The sequence below is a fragment of the Ctenocephalides felis genome, unplaced genomic scaffold, assembly GCF_003426905.1.
Source record: "Ctenocephalides felis isolate EL2017-DRISC unplaced genomic scaffold, ASM342690v1 CF-g0.4_SCAFFOLD_01492, whole genome shotgun sequence".
In the NCBI taxonomy this organism is placed as follows: Eukaryota; Metazoa; Arthropoda; class Insecta; order Siphonaptera; family Pulicidae; genus Ctenocephalides; species Ctenocephalides felis.
Genome location: NW_020537646.1, coordinates 6,118,800 through 6,135,358, shown reverse-complemented (window position 1 = coordinate 6,135,358; position 16,559 = coordinate 6,118,800). Strand labels below are relative to the sequence as shown.

Sequence of the window (16,559 nt, the reverse complement as noted above, 5' to 3'; positions counted from 1 at the left end):
ATAGGTGCATGCGATATTACATTCAATGCCATGGTAATTGAATCTGAAAAAATAGTTAATTAAATCAAATCGTAGTTAATTTAATAAAATTATTAATATAAAGGCCAGATTGAAAATTTTATAATTTATGCTATTTAATGATGTAAGGGATTTTTTTATATTTTACCACTATTGTCCTTGATTTGGCTACAATTTTACATATCAATAATATACTTCATAATTCATTCATAGATCATTTAACCTTTATTTTGGGATGTGACCTGCAGGTCTAATTGACCCACTTCATCGTTGAAATAGGTATTGATATTGCTATGTACATCATGACAAAATAAGTTTTTTAAAATAATGGTTATAGCTTTTAAATGAATGCGTCCTTCAAAAAAATATCTAAAAGAATATTATAATAAAAATTGGCGACAAACGGAAATGTTATTGATATCTACTTTATATATAATTAATGATAAATTCAGCTCTATCTGAAACAAATTGTTAATGGTTTTGAAAAGTAAATAAAAAGCCTTTAATTGATAACTATGCATATCACTAATATTATTAATTTGAAGATAAATTTATTTATGCACATGTGAAATCATCAAAATTTTCGATCAAATAATTCTTCTTTTAAGTATTAGAGAATTAAAAAATAAAATATATTACAAATTAATTAACAAATTTTTTAAGATACTTGCTTTTTGCAGTATCTATGAATATACAAGTTATGATTTCTCAAACACCCTCAATCCCAAGTTCAATTCTTAATGTAAGAAAGGTAAAGTTTAATTTGTTAAATAAATTTATTAAACAGAATATATTTTAAAAAATACTTTAAATATAGCCAGTGTTTTGAATTCCATTTAAATAGAAAGCTCGTGAATTGAATTATAACAAAAACCTCATACATTATTGGAAACGCCATCGAGATAAAATTAAATGAAGTATGTGGTAGAAATTACATTAATCTCACCCGCCAAATGGGGGGCGCGCAAAAAGCATTCCGCGAAACCATCGCCGCGTGTAATTGGAAATAATTGCGATTCGGGTCAAACAAACCGATCAATCATTTTTACAATTTGCCCATTTTTCGTCATTTGCTATTCATTTTGTTTTGGATAGACTAAATGAAATACGAAAACCATACATTTTCATAGAGAACACCACTTTTGAATGAACACTGTAATACCCATGATAGAATAAAATTTAATTTTTTAGTCGCATATCAAGTTCAAGCGTATATCATGGCATTTTTTTTTTAAATCTTTGAAAATGAATGATTACTGAAAAAAATGTTTGGGTAAACTTTGAAATTTTTGAAGTTAACTTTTTTGAAAACTTTGAATTTTTTTTTTGTAGTTCGATTTTTTCTGAAAATCTTTTTTTCAAAGCGATTATGCTGCGTGGCTGGTTTAGAGAAATCACCCTACGGGAAGTTAAAAATAACATTATAAATTATGTAATTAAACACATACTTTAAATAAAATTACCTAGACGTAAGCAGTTTGAACACTGCAAAATTTACCACTATTGAATTATATATAAATTATATACATAAATAGCATATTATAAATTATGTTATTATATAATTTTTATCTTGCTGTACTATTTTGCCCAAACTAAAAGAAGTTGCAATCAATAGGAATTGAGGTTTAGCAATTTAGACCCATTTTCCGAACATTGACATTTTTTTAGGTTCATAATATTTTAGGATGTTCTGTAAGACCATGAATTTTATAATCATACAAAGTTTCTTCAAAATTGTTGAACAAATCAATTAGACGACACAGCCGATTTTTAGCAAAAATTGATCAGCACGATTCTAAACTTGTCAATTAAATGACACATATATAACATTTTTACAATACTAGTTTAAAAACAACAAATTCCTAAACATTTCATTGATACGCTCAACTAATACCAAAATCGAGAAATAGGTTTTCTTGGAATACGTACTTCTACGACAGACTTTTTTCTTAGAGACCTTTAGAACAGTTTCGGAGTTTTTAAAATCTTTTAGGATTTTGCCCAAAATGTAGACAGATATGTTGCACTTGTCTGTTAAGAAAGATAATCGTCGTGAAATAATAAACACGAGGTCATATTGAGTTTTGTCAAATGGCTTTTAAATTTCTGAAATCGATGCAGTCGTTTTTGGGGACGAAACGTCAAATTTAGGCTCAAGTACGATCTTACCCATTTACTTTTGCCAAATTTGATATCAAGTCATCTATAATGACTTGAAACCTTGATAAAACATAAAAATAGCAATTCGAGCTATTTTCGATAAAATGTTAACAAAAAGCGAAATTTTGGACGATATACACATATGAAGGTGCACACAAATTTAAAAAATGTGTTTTTTTGTAGCAACATAAACTTCTATCTACTATATTCTCTACTATCTACTCTATTCTATATTCTATTATATTCTACGATCTACTCTATTAATAAAGTACGAGGTTTGAGTTATTTTTATTATTAATTATTAAATAATTAATTCTGGTCTATAATACACTTATTAGATATGTATGTACAATACTGTGATTATCTTTTTATCATCAATGCAAAAGTGTTATGCAGTTTTGTCTATTAAATCTCTATTTTTCCCATTATCATTCGTCCCCATGTATCTGTAATCTGATCCTATAAGATCTCGCAATGCGTTCCACATAAATTAAAATTCCATCTTTGAAACATAACAAATGTGTACGCAAATAGGTTCGTACTTGGGGGATAGAATAATTCATGTAAAATGTGTGAATAACTTATTCGGGGATGATATTTTCCGGCGCGTTCGCCGCACGCCTGCGCCTTTTTCCGGCGCATGAGCAAACAATATATTGACTTCTGGCCGCAAATGTGATTCGGATGTTTCTGTGCCATTTTCTTATGAAAATTTCATTGTAATACACTAGAATAAAAATTGGATGGTACCTATAATTGTGGCTGTTTACCTGTATGATTCAATGTTTTTTACATAAGTGAAAAAGACTGCGCTTGTTTCGAGTTTTAGTGGTGCTACCAAATTTCTGTGGATGTAAGCTTGAGATAGGTGAGGGCGCATTAAAACATCTTATACATAAGTCAATTTATTAAAATATATATTTAATTATAATAACTGTGATATGTTATTTATATACACTTGCATTTGAAGGATAATGTGCGATTGTGAATTTAAGCATCTGTACTTTATCTATAATTTGTTGTCATAACAGTATTTATGTGTCTCGTGTTTTTATTAATTTGCTTTTTATATGTAAATAACTAAAATAGAACTTGCATTTTATTTTTTGACATTGATTTATTTTTAAACTTACTGTTATTTTATTGTTGTTGATTATAATTTATATAAATAAAATTTATCACAAAACACATATTTTATAGCCATTCTGTTGAATAGATGAGAAGAGTTACAGATGAATTTAAGAGGGCTGAAAATTATTTTCTAAAATTGTTCAAAATTCAAAATATATAAAAAAATCTAACTCCAATTTAAAATGTTGAATTTTAGTGAGTGCTTAATTTAAAAAAAAAATAGTTTCAAATTTCAAAGTTCCTGAAGAAAGCGAAATCCCATACCCCAAAACGTAAAAAATATTTCTGAATCATAATTGTTAACTTTGTTCGTCTCTAATCACTCGTTTATTGTCTCTAATTGCACTCTCTACAATATTCATCTTTATATGTCCGAATGTTGAAGTAAATAGCGTGACATATGGATAGAATAACAAAAGAATAATATATTGTGGGAGTAGATTATTTATTGTGAGAGATAGAGATGAATATTATAGAGAGTGTAATTAAAGACAATAAACTAGTGATTAGAAACGAACGAAGTTAACATAATTGATAATTGTTTAGCAAATCTATTCACTAATCCTGTTGAAAGATTTAGGATGAATAATTATATAGATGTAACAAAATCATAAATATTTATCGTTAGTAAATAAATTTACAACTAATAAAATTTAGTAAATTAATTTCCTAAATTATGTGTCAGCACTTTATATAATAAATTCATTTATATTGCAATATTTTTTTTACTAGCTTAATTAAATAGTATATTAAACATCATAATATTGTGTCTTAATTCTAGTGCTTGAACTATTACTATCATTACATGTGAATTAATGTGTTTAGCTTATTCAAATATTTTTTTTAAATTATTATTATCTTTAACTTATTATCTTATTTTTAACTTATTTTTAACTATCATTAAATATACAATTAATATTATTAATTGGTTTAAACTTTGTCATGATGTGTATAAATTTAAATATAACAAACCCTCAGTATTTTTACAATTATCAATTAATACTAATTTCATTTATTTAATTTATTTCAGATTCTATTCTCAATTAACTATACGTCGCTGAAGGATATCAATTACTATGGATTTGTGACATGGAAAAAGATAGTGGAAAATATCGTTACAAACCGTATGCAGAATTCACAAAGAAGGGCAATATGGGTGGCATCAAACAAAATCCAAGCTGCGGCCTGGACAGCGCCGACAGCCGAGGAGACCAGAGCTCCTGCACCAAGTGTTTGGGTCGCGTGAAGAACAGCGCCCTTTGGGGAGGATTGCTGACTAATTTTGGCATTTGTGCTTTATTGCTGGCCTACACGTTACTAGGTAAGTGGATAGTTTTATAATACATTACATTTATGATATAATTACATTATATAATGTAATTTGTATGATTCGCGTAAGCCTGTGGTTAATTTGCCTGCCAATCTTCCTTGATCATAGCAGCTGCCTTTTCTCCTATCATAATAGTAGGAGCATTTAAATTACCACTGACAATATTCGGCATTATGCTAGCATCTACGACACGTAATCCTTTAACTTTATGAACCCTCAATCTTGAATCGACTACCGAGGATTTATCCTCGACAGGGCCCATTTTAGCAGTGCAGGATGGATGATATTCAGTAGTTGCCGTGTTGTGAATGAAACATCTCCAATATTCCTGACTAAATGTTGGTAAATTGGTACAGTTTGGTATGTTCAAATCTATAATTTCAGCACCTAACTCTCGCATAGCTTCTGTTTTAACAAAATTCTCCATAAATTTGACCGCATTGAGGGCTACATGCATATCATCAGGATCGTACAAGTAGTTTGGATAAATTTTAGGATGTTGATTGGAATCCTTACTTTGTAACTTTATATAACCTTTCGATTTTGGATTCAGAATGCTTAACATCGTTAGGAGAGTATCACCTTGTTTATTAGCTTTCATTAAAGTTTGTCCTATTTCATCAACATAACCAAAACAATCTATTATTAACGGCAATCCGCTGTCATCATTGTTTGGAGTGAGAACAAAATGCAGCTGCGTGTTTGGGTAAAATGAGTAAGGCTCGTCGGTATTGAAAAAACCTCCCACATTTGTTATATCGACACCAGATAAAGGACCGTCATGATTCATGAAGTAATCATAAATAGCATTAATTTCTTGTTTTTTTGAAATACTTTGATTTGATTTTTTAAGCAAGACCCAAACTGGAAGAAATAGATGGTCTTGTAAATTTTCTCCAACTGGCAAATCTGCTACAAGTGGTATACCCAATTCACGTAAATGGTCTTTTGGCCCAATTCCACTTAACATAAGCAATTGTGGGGTATTGATGCTTCCAGCACTTGATATTACTTCTTTAGTACTCCAAGCTGTATAACTTTTACCTTTGCGTTTGAATTTTACACCTATGGCCCAATTGCTTTGTTGATTAATCACAATATTTGTTGCTAAAGCATGCTTAACAACGTGCAAATTTTTTTGTTCATGAGTTAAAAATGCTTTTGCCGAGCTGCACCTTGTGCCGTGATCTATGGTTCCTTGAAGTATCGTTATTCCTACCTTTGTATCTGAATTGATATCATCAACTAAGGGTAAACCCATTTCACCTCCAGCCCTTAATAAAGAATGTTTCAGTTTTGTATCAGGATCATAATAGTTATCAACTTTTAAATCACCAAAGGTATTGTGAAATTGTCCATAGTCTTGATCCAAAACTTGAGGAGCACGCATGTCTTCTGATTTCTTGAAGAATGGAATAACTTCGTCATAGCTCCAACCTTCATTGCCTGCTGATGACCAAGCATGGTAGTCTTTTCTGTTTCCTCGAATGTAAACCATTGCATTCATGGCGGAAGTTCCACCGAGAGTTTTGCCTCTTGGCCAGTAACAACTTTGGTTACGGAACCCTAAACAATATCGATCGCTGGGTTCTGTGTAATACCCCCAATCCATATCGGTCTTTTGGGTAGAGAAGAACATTGAAGGGATCTATAAAATATGAAATTTAAATAAATATAAAAATAACTAATCTAGCACCTTAACCTGATGATGTAAAAATATGGACTACATTTGTTTATTCATATGCTGATAATTATATATTCAGATAATATTATACTTAAGTCAAACAATTAACAGCTGAACCAAATAAATAATCTCATTGCTTCTGCTTTTAATTTCGTGAAGTAATTATTCATCGAATTTATGCCTTCAGTTAGAAACTGAAAAATCTTTAAGAAGTCATTTATAATATAGTGTCGAATAACGAGTTTAATTATTAAATAATTTATTATCAATTATTGTTTATTGAAAGTATTCTTGCCTCAAAAGTGATAGGAGGATTTCCACCAGCTTCAATTAGTAAAATTTGCCATTTTTTATTTTCTGCAAGACGATGGGCCAAAACTGATCCTGCAGAACCTACCCACCACTATAAAATCGTACACTGGAAAGTCTAAAAAAAATATTTAAATTACATCGCAAATAAAATTCTTTTTTTTTTACAAAATATGACATGCAATAACCTATAAAATCATATTAAAAACTTTAACGTGCAGATAAAATTTTATGGAATAATAAATAATGTCAATGTTCGCTATGAACTTTTTTCACATTAGTCATAAAATTGGATGCAATTTTAAATTATATTTTGATACAATTTTTAATATAATAGTTGGAATATACATAAAAATCATTTCAATAAAATTTCATATTATACTACATTATTTTTAGACAGTTTGCTATTCGATTAATATTTCTTCAAGACAAGTTCAAAATTAAATATGGAGTACTAAGTATAATATTTGCAAGTTTTCTTAATATTTTTATGTATTATTTGATTATTTTATATATTTTTTTCACCTGTATTTAAATGTTCTCCCCAATCTTCAGGCCATTTACTAGTAAGATTGCAAGGAGATGCCATTACACTTTGTAATAACATTGTAAATAATTGTCCCGCCGCTCCCGTCGCTGTATTAGACGGGCAATACATTGCATTACTGCTCATTATAAATTTTTTTACCACTATCGATTTAATTTAAATTTGTCCATCCACTTCTCCGGCAACTTTTCGAATGATTAAAAATCACCTTAAACTGAACGATCATTTATAGTTTTTCAGAAGCTTTATCAATTATTTTTTATGCATTCTCTAACGAACAAAATTTCTGGTGGAAAGTTTTCATATTTAAAATCATTTTACATCTGCACGTGCGAAAATTATATCGAATACTAACTTGAACTCCAAAAGATACAGTATTTTATTCCTTTTGATTTTGTCGATTTATTTTGTTTGCTCATCGGATCTTGGCAAGAATAACGGTTATTATTGCAATATTATCTTCAGGACTGCATCATATGTTATTCGATAATAAGTTGCACGAATCTCTCCGTTATATTTGTACAGTTAAATAATTACAAAGTAACAACATTTTTTTCCAAAATTTAATATTAGTAAACTCCGGGTAATTAAACACGTCATGCCAAAAAATTAAATAAAATTTGAATTTGAGATCGGTTATATGTGGCCCAAATAAATTTAATGTTAATGATACGTAAATATATATATATATATATATATATATATATATATATTCATATAAAGCTTATTATATACTTATAATTTTATTAATTCAACTAAAATTATTAGATCATTTCTATACATTATATTTACATATTTTATATATATATAAATCAATGAAATGAATAATATCTACATTTTTTGATTTGAAGAAGTTTAAAGAAAGGCATTTAAAATTTTAGAAGAAAGAACTTATGATCGAGAGTTTTTAGGTGCTTTGTAGCTCTGTAATAACCGCCTGGTTTCAAAATCACGAAATCCCAGAATAAATCTGATATCGAGCAGTAGTGTTATACATTTCTTAAAAATATAGATGAAAAAAATCTAATATAAAATATATCAAATATAAATAGAACAACCATTGCGTTGCCTTTTGAAACTTTTACCTTTAAGTTGTGTTTGCAGTTTAAAATATATAAAAAATAGAGAAGTAGCAAAAACTATTCAGTCAAAATTTTTGCATTTTTAGAACTATAAATAAAAATGAAACAAAATAACAATATCATAATTTGGTCTAATTTGGTTTTAATATAATTGATTTTACATGGCCTTTATATAAGCGAACATGAAAATTTTTAATAACAATCAATTTACTATTTTTTCGAGAATGTTCTATAGCCTTCTTCATTTTTTACACACTTTGTTTAGTTTGTTCAAAAATATTGCAGTAGTTACTTTCAGCGTGCAATTGCGCAAGGTGATAGCACCACAAAGTTTGTATTAATTTACCTGAAAATTGAATCCACCGCCTGCAACATTTGCACTTAGATTGGTTGTATATATATATATATATATATATATATGTCTATGTGTATGTGTTTATTTTGCCACAAGTTTGTCCCTAGCTTAAATGGAATTACTCATATGCGAAAGCTCGTACGAAGTTGTGGCTTCTTGTTTATGGTCTCTTCAGAATAATAAATATGTAATGAGTACATTTTCTTGGCGTAAATTTGCGATGCGCTTAACTTATATTTATGCCATTGCAAAATGTGTAATTTCAACTTGCCTTAAATTACTTTCTACTATTGTAAGCTAAGAAATAATTGCAATGTTCTGTTACTTTTGTAGTAATAATAATAATAGTAAACTTCTTGCGCGGTTGGAACAGAGAATTTGGTACTCTATATTTTGATATTACTATTGAATAAAATATATACATAGTATCGGTCCATATTTGCGTTATACATTTATATGAGATTTTGTATATATTTTGCTCTATTTTAAAAATTTATATAATATATAAAATAATTCCATTTTCTTTTACAGGATCCTTCATATTCTTGGCCATAGAAGGAGATGCTGCAATTGCTCCTCAGAGATCACTTGCATCTGCGGCTGTCACGAGACCGAATACTGGTAAGAATTCAGATTTTTTAGAATACGATGTATTTTATTCCGAAGTTTTTTTTATTAAATTACTCGTTGGAACTCTTCAAATACATTAGAGAATTATTTTGTTTTAACCATTACATTTTGCTAATTATTTTTTCACCTATCTAAAACAAACGGAATGAAGATTACATTGTTATTAAGATAAATAGCCATTACTTAAATAGAATGCATTTATGTTGTTATTAGGTAAAAGCTTGAAATCGTCGTTGGCACTAAACCAAACAATTGCACAATGGAGCCGAAGCAACGCGGAAGCTCGAGCCAGGACAGTAGAAAATATTTGGGATATAACAGTCTCATTAAATATTCTTTACAGAGAAAACTGGACAAGGTTGGCAGCTCTTGAAATAGCCAGGTAAATATATTAAATTTTTGTTATATATGCCAAACGAGATATCAAATTAAATATTAAGGAATAATAGTTGCTATAAATTCAAATAATTAAATTGTTTCATACCACTATTATTTTTGAAGTAAGAATGCTACATTAGAATTAACAATATTTTTTATTACTTTTAAGTGCAAAATAAATTTTTTAAGCTCTTTTTATAAATTAAGTTTATGCGCATATTTTATGCAAAATTTCACATTTATTGCGATTTATGATAACTTTTTTAAAGACGTGATTATAGTGCAGTCTAAAATCTGGCGTATATTTATTTCCACTTACATTGTACATAAAGTAACATTTTTCTCGGAATACCACATCTTGGCAATTCAGAAATTTTGATGAGCTATATTTGACATCTAATGTTATTTTTTATGAACTATTTCCAGATTCCAAGAAGAGCTTGTAAAGAAGTTATCGGAGGATTTAGATCCATCCAATTCGCAATCTCACTCGCAAGTTGTATCAGTTTCAACTCATGTGCAAAGTGATTATGAATGGACTTTTGCAAGAGCTTTTCTGTATTCTTTGACAGTTTTGACAACTATCGGTAAGTTGAATTAATTATTATAGAAAACTTTGAATGGTGTGATTTATATATCTTATACTTATGCGATTTAGGCGTTTTGGTTTATTATATTTTTGTTGCTCGTTGCATGCGATTTACTATGTTTATTATGTGCGTTATCCGATTTTGTTTTTAAATTAACCTTATATCAATATCTTCAGTGGATGTTTAGGTAGTGCTTTATTCATTTGTTGTTTTATTATTGGCTTTCAATTGGCATATCGATTGTTTCCCTCACGTATCGTTAAATTTCCAACAGGCTACGGTAACGTAGCACCGCGGACGTCATTGGGCCGTGCGGTGACTTTGGCCTACGCGAGCGTCGGCATTCCCTTAACCTTACTCTACTTGTCAAGTGCCGGCGGTCTGTTGTCGAGGGTCGCTCGTGGTGTGTTCTCCCGAGCCCTGTGCTGTTGTCTTTGTTCCAATTGTGGATATTGCTGTTACGATGAGCGCCAAATGGCCGACAAGGAGCGCAGAATGCGTAAAGAGCGTTTAGGATTACAAGAACCATTCTATTTGCAAGACCACAGCGTCACCTCGCCGCCCGAGCTGAGCGGCCTGAGCCTGCTCGCACCAGTATTGCTCTGCCTGGGCGCCATGAGTGGCTACATATGCCTAGGCGCTCTCTCGCTCCTCAAACTCGAAGGCTGGTCATTCATAGACGGATTATATTTTTGCTTCATGTCATTGAGCACCGTTGGTTTTGGCGATATGATTCAAGATGAATCAACGTTCACCACGTGGTTTTGTTCCGGCTATATTTTAGCCGGAATGGCTCTGACTGCTATGTGCTTCAATGTTATGCATGAAGAAATTATTCACAGATTGAAACATGAGGCAAAATCTTGACCACGGGGCTTTTTCGATACAGAAACTGATCGATACATGCACCAGCTTCCCGAAATGTTAGGTGACGTACCAGCCATAAGTTTGTCTGGTATATATACTCTACAAGAGGAAAACACACAAATTGAAGGCAAAGAAAGCACAGCAATGTAAATTGTTACATTTGAAATAAGAAATATCTTTCTACGAATTATTATTATTATATAATCATAAATTGAATTATTTATCAAGTAATCCTGTATTCGATATATCTATCTACTACGTGTTAATATAATAGTAACGGACAAATAGTTATTATACTTAATAAAATAAAAATAAAACTGGTTTAGAATAAAGCTTGTAATTTGGATACGCGCCGATTTAAGCCACTTATTATTTATAGAAAATATAGTGATTTTAATATAAAAATAAAAAAAAATCAAAAAGATTCTACATTTACAATTCTACATTTCCGTACGACCTTTATTTTTCCATTTATTATACAGCGAGTGAAACTTTGAATTATAAAACTTTTGTATTGGTTTTTATTTTGACCTAGTTCATAAATTATTTGTATAAATAGTTATAAAGTAAATTATTTACAAGAATTAGATGATTGTAGATGCGAAATGTTTTATATAATACCATAAACTTATAACTTTAAACATAACGTTAAGGTTCGTGTAGTTGCAGTATATATGAAAAAAAAACTCCAGTTTTATTGCGATTGAGATATTTTTCTTTTGCAACTTATAAGTTGAAACATATTGCAATTAATTAGAATAAAGTAAAAATACAATATTAACGGAATATTTTTAAAAGAAGAACGTTTCATTTTACATAAATTCATATAAAAAGTTATATGTAAGTTACATGTTATTAAAGCGTTATGGTGATAAATGTTAATTGTATATTTGTAAGTATGTTTGGATTTGTATTTTTGTGATATAATTAAGAAATTGTCATATTATAAAATAATATTAATTTCACTTAAATAGATCAAATTTAAAAATGACTTCATTTTTACAATGTTATTTATTTTGTGTAATTTTAGCGCTCTATTCGAAGCGACAACTTCGTAAAATACTATTATTTGTTTTGTACATTGAGGTGCTGCAGAAATTAAATCAAATAATATTTATCATAAATTAATAAAAACAACTTAAATTAGATAAAATATCAGAAATCTCCTTTACAACAATATTTATTAGTTTAATGTTTATATATTTTTTAAAAAGAGTTGTTGGTAAATCAATTTTTATACGACTATTGCAAACTTATTATATTGCTAAATATTTTTATTAAACACTAGTCGAATTAGTCCCATTACCAACTCGAACATCAGGCATAACCTTAGCCGTCGATGGAATTAGATTTGAGGCTGCACCAGAAATCTTCATAATTTTTTGCAAATGGAACAAATTAGCTTTGTCCCTCAAATATGAGAAGAACTTCGTATGATCTCTCAACCAGCTGGCCAATCTGTCGGCCGTTAAATAATCGTGACTAAATTCTGCAACATTCGAAGGACCATCATTGCTATTATTATTATTGAAACCGATTCTATTTAATCCTTGTGAAAAATTATCGAACCATTCTCTTATGGCGTTTGAGGCTATGTAGGCAGTAGTTGCTATACTTCTGGTGTTGTTTGTTGGAAGAGCTTGCTCCGAAATTGAGGGTTGCCAAATCTAAAAAGAGAAGGAAAAAATTAGTAAAAAATAGGCTTCAAGTATAATTTATATATAAAAAACTAGCATTTATTGATTTGTTGTATATGTTTGATTAACTTGTCGAAGAAGTTTGTTTTCGCCAGAGGCTGATATCATATTTTCTCAAGATTTCAAGTATTTCTGATTTGTTTGACACCAATATTGAAAAAGTATGTGTATCTTCGCTTTTAGTCAACGTTTTCTGAAAAACAAATATACCGATTCCAAAAATTTAAAATCCATTAGAAAAATAGTGTTTACTGTTATATCATCTAGGATCAACAATGTTGTTTAAGGAATTAGTTCATAGCCATTATATCACAACTTATTGCTAATGTAATTTTATAAACCAATACATTTATTCCACATTTATTTTTTTTATGAAAATACTAAACCTTTTTCGCATTTTCTTGGTACATAAATAAAATTAATTAATATTCTATGACTAAATAACACAATATGGCTGAACAATATTTCTCAAATAACAAATTTCACTACAATACTTATACAAATCGGATCGTTTGCAAACTCATAAACTAAGCTTATCGACAATAAACATGCTATAAAAATGTCGAACAAATCTCAATTTCTCAATATAAATCATAAATAATCTCACCAAAATCACACAAATCAAACATGATCCTGGTAGCAACATTACGAGTTGTGATTTATGCCATTCACATGTAATAAAATACCACTAATTAAATATTAATTTATTATTGAATTTTATGTGACACTTTGCGACTGAAATTGCATTTGGAAATGAGTTAGTGTTTTAGGTTTCATTTTATATAAATATTGTTGTTATCGGTGATGTTATTATGCGGGTTGTTGAGCAATGCAAATGTATAAGGTAAATCACCTACTTATTTATTAAAGTACGTAAACAATATAAAAAAATATATATTATTCTAATTTGCTCAATGCTTTTTATATGATTAATCAAAACAACAGACAAAGTTCGGTTAAATCGCGATATAACATTTCGGCATATTAGATCCCTGAAATTTTTTAAATTATTTCGTCAAGAAAAATCTGAATCCAAAAATATTTATAGAATAATTTTACGCTTTTAATAACTACCTGAATAAGAAGTTTGTTTTGACAGAAATACGATTTGCTATAATTTTAATTTCTAATTTCCACGATCACAGTTTCTTTAAGGCAAATTTATTATTTTGGAACATCTATCAGAACTCCTGCGAGCTGTTCAGTTAAATTTTCTCCTTCGACGTCGATTTTTGGGAAAAAACCCAACGGTTGACCACTCTATATTTTTATTATTAGAATGAATCTAATACAAATGATACATTTTGATTGGAAATATAATGGAAAAATATTTTTAATCTTATAATTGCAAAATTATCCATTTATCAAACCTTGTTATATTTGTCCTTGCATGACATTTTTCTCATTAATGTAGATCAACTCATTAGTAAAAATCTGCAGGTACTATTGCAATATATAAACTGGTTTTTCCGATTTGTTATAGAAAAATTAAATATGCAGATTTCAGACCTATTGTTGATCTGATGGAAAATTTTTAGACATATCTGCTAAATATGAAAAAACTCTTTAGCGAAGTTGAGTCTTTTTCTCAGTTTCATCAAAGGCATTTGTAATTTTTTAAATCGGTGCAACAGTTTTTGGGTAAACCTTGACGAAAAGTCAAATTTCAGCTTACAAACACTTAAATTTTGCAATATCGGTAACAAACGATTCAGAATGACGATTGAACTTGAGAAAACTTAAAATTACCGTATCGGATTTGAAGTTTGTCTTCGGGAAGGTAAAAAATGTAGAATGACAGATAGACATAATATTTTGATAATAGTTGTCGAAGTTAGTCATTGACTCTCAAGTTGATTATTTTAGAAAATCATTTAGAGTTCATGAATTTGCATAACTTGATTTAGTATCGGATTTTAATTATTTGGATGTACGTATATTATGAAACAATATAATAATACATATAGACTTATTTTTACTGGCCTTTATTACTTACTACATTCTTTTCATTTTCATTCTATTCAATGGTATTGCAACATATCAATGCTCATTTATTTTTATTAATATTTAAATATGTTGTTCAATATATAAATACAATTTTTACTCATATCAACTTTTTTGCACACTGTGCCGGAATTCCGTACTGGTACCTCTGAGATGCGAGTCTAAGCTCTAATGACCAATATGATTTCTTGAATTACCATAGAATCTGCATTTTTTTTGGAAATTTTGCACCCTTATTTAAAATTAAATAAATTTTTGCTCGTTGCATTCCTCGTTCTTTTATCCCTCGCCTAGTCGATGTTGCCGATGTTGCCGATGCTGGTCGTTTCAAAATAAACGTGCCTGTCAACATAGTCTTCATCGCACTTTTTATGTCGCTCTTAAGAACGTTTATGATCTTGTGTCTTAAAGACAGTTCATTGTCCTCCGAACTTGTTCTGTTAGCCATGTATGCCTATCGACGACGAACATTATGGTTTTATTAATGTATATAAATCGAATTACCATACAATGACAAAGTCCTACAAACCAGAGCTGCTGGACAAACCAGTTTTGGATCGGATTCGTATGTCTTCGTATTGACAAAGCGAAGTAAAAACTTAGATATCGGATCTCAAAATAATCATCATTCTTGCCTCTTAACGGAATCACTGTTTGAATTGTGAAAGAATTTTTTTTTTTCAAACGCGGTTGTTTCGGAGCGGTTCAGTGTTGGACGTGAGTGCAATACATAACGTAACCTAACCGTCGGAGAAACTACGATTTGGCATAAATCAGTGATTTATTTTGCCAACAAATTTATATATCAGTGATACATATGTTATAAGTGATGATGTTGCTTGAGGCGACTTTGGGATGGATCATTTTGGGCCAGGTCAGTACCTACTGTAATAAGAATAGAATATATGAGAGACACGATACGACACACTTTGCGAATCAATAACACATATACAATTGATAACAGTATTTAATATATTGATATTATGTACCAAATAGAAAGCAATTCAATTTTATAATTTCACTAAATTTTTTAGTCATTTTTAAGCAAAATTAAATGATACGTCGTTCATATACAATTTTTCTGTTGTAACCATGTTTTTTTGTAAAGAAGTTCTGTAATTAATGATGATTTGCTGTTTAATAAATTTTTAGATTTTAAATATTTACTCCAGCTGAATGATAACTCATATCTTGTGCCGAAACAAGTATAAATAAATAATTAAATTATTGATATTGATGTAGCAATCATTGGAACCTACGTTTTAACAGCAACTCTTATAACAACACTGAATTCGAGATTTAAATATAATATCCATATACAATCGAATTTCAATTTTATTAAATATTTTTTTATAATTCCAAAAAAATATTAATAAATTTGATACTAGTATTTACTACAGTACATTTATTTTTCAATTTTTTTGCCTTAAACCCAAATTTTGACAAAGTTATCCTATGATCAGCTTCAAATCATATTTAATGTCCAATATAATTATACTGTATTTTGAGCGAAATTTTGCAACATTATTAACTATATTTTACAATTTCATGCTATATTTCACAATATAAGTAACTAATAAATTGCTCTTACAAATGATTGTTAGTTACAAATCACATATAATTTAATGCCCAATATTACTATATTTTACAACATAATCTACATTTCATAACATAATTTGCTGTATAACTGACTTTTATTCCATTTATATCACATTTATATTATCATTCGTTTTCATTAGATCCAGGCCAGTTTCCTGGTCCCAATGCCCCTGAGTGC

At 29.3% G+C, this 16,559-nt stretch overlaps 1 protein-coding gene across 1 annotated transcript in view; it reads left to right on the top strand.

Moving 5' to 3' along the window:
• The first annotated feature begins 4,398 nt into the window (after nucleotides 1-4,398).
• LOC113370365 (TWiK family of potassium channels protein 18-like) overlaps nucleotides 4,399-16,559 on the top strand; it is a 14,273-nt gene continuing 2,112 nt past the window's right edge. The window contains exons 1-5 of the mRNA XM_026611031.1: nucleotides 4,399-4,630; nucleotides 9,148-9,237; nucleotides 9,460-9,628; nucleotides 10,051-10,211; nucleotides 10,489-11,064. Of these exons, the coding sequence (XP_026466816.1) occupies nucleotides 4,399-4,630; nucleotides 9,148-9,237; nucleotides 9,460-9,628; nucleotides 10,051-10,211; nucleotides 10,489-11,064 (1,228 nt within the window). The remainder of the gene's footprint in view (nucleotides 4,631-9,147; nucleotides 9,238-9,459; nucleotides 9,629-10,050; nucleotides 10,212-10,488; nucleotides 11,065-16,559) is intronic.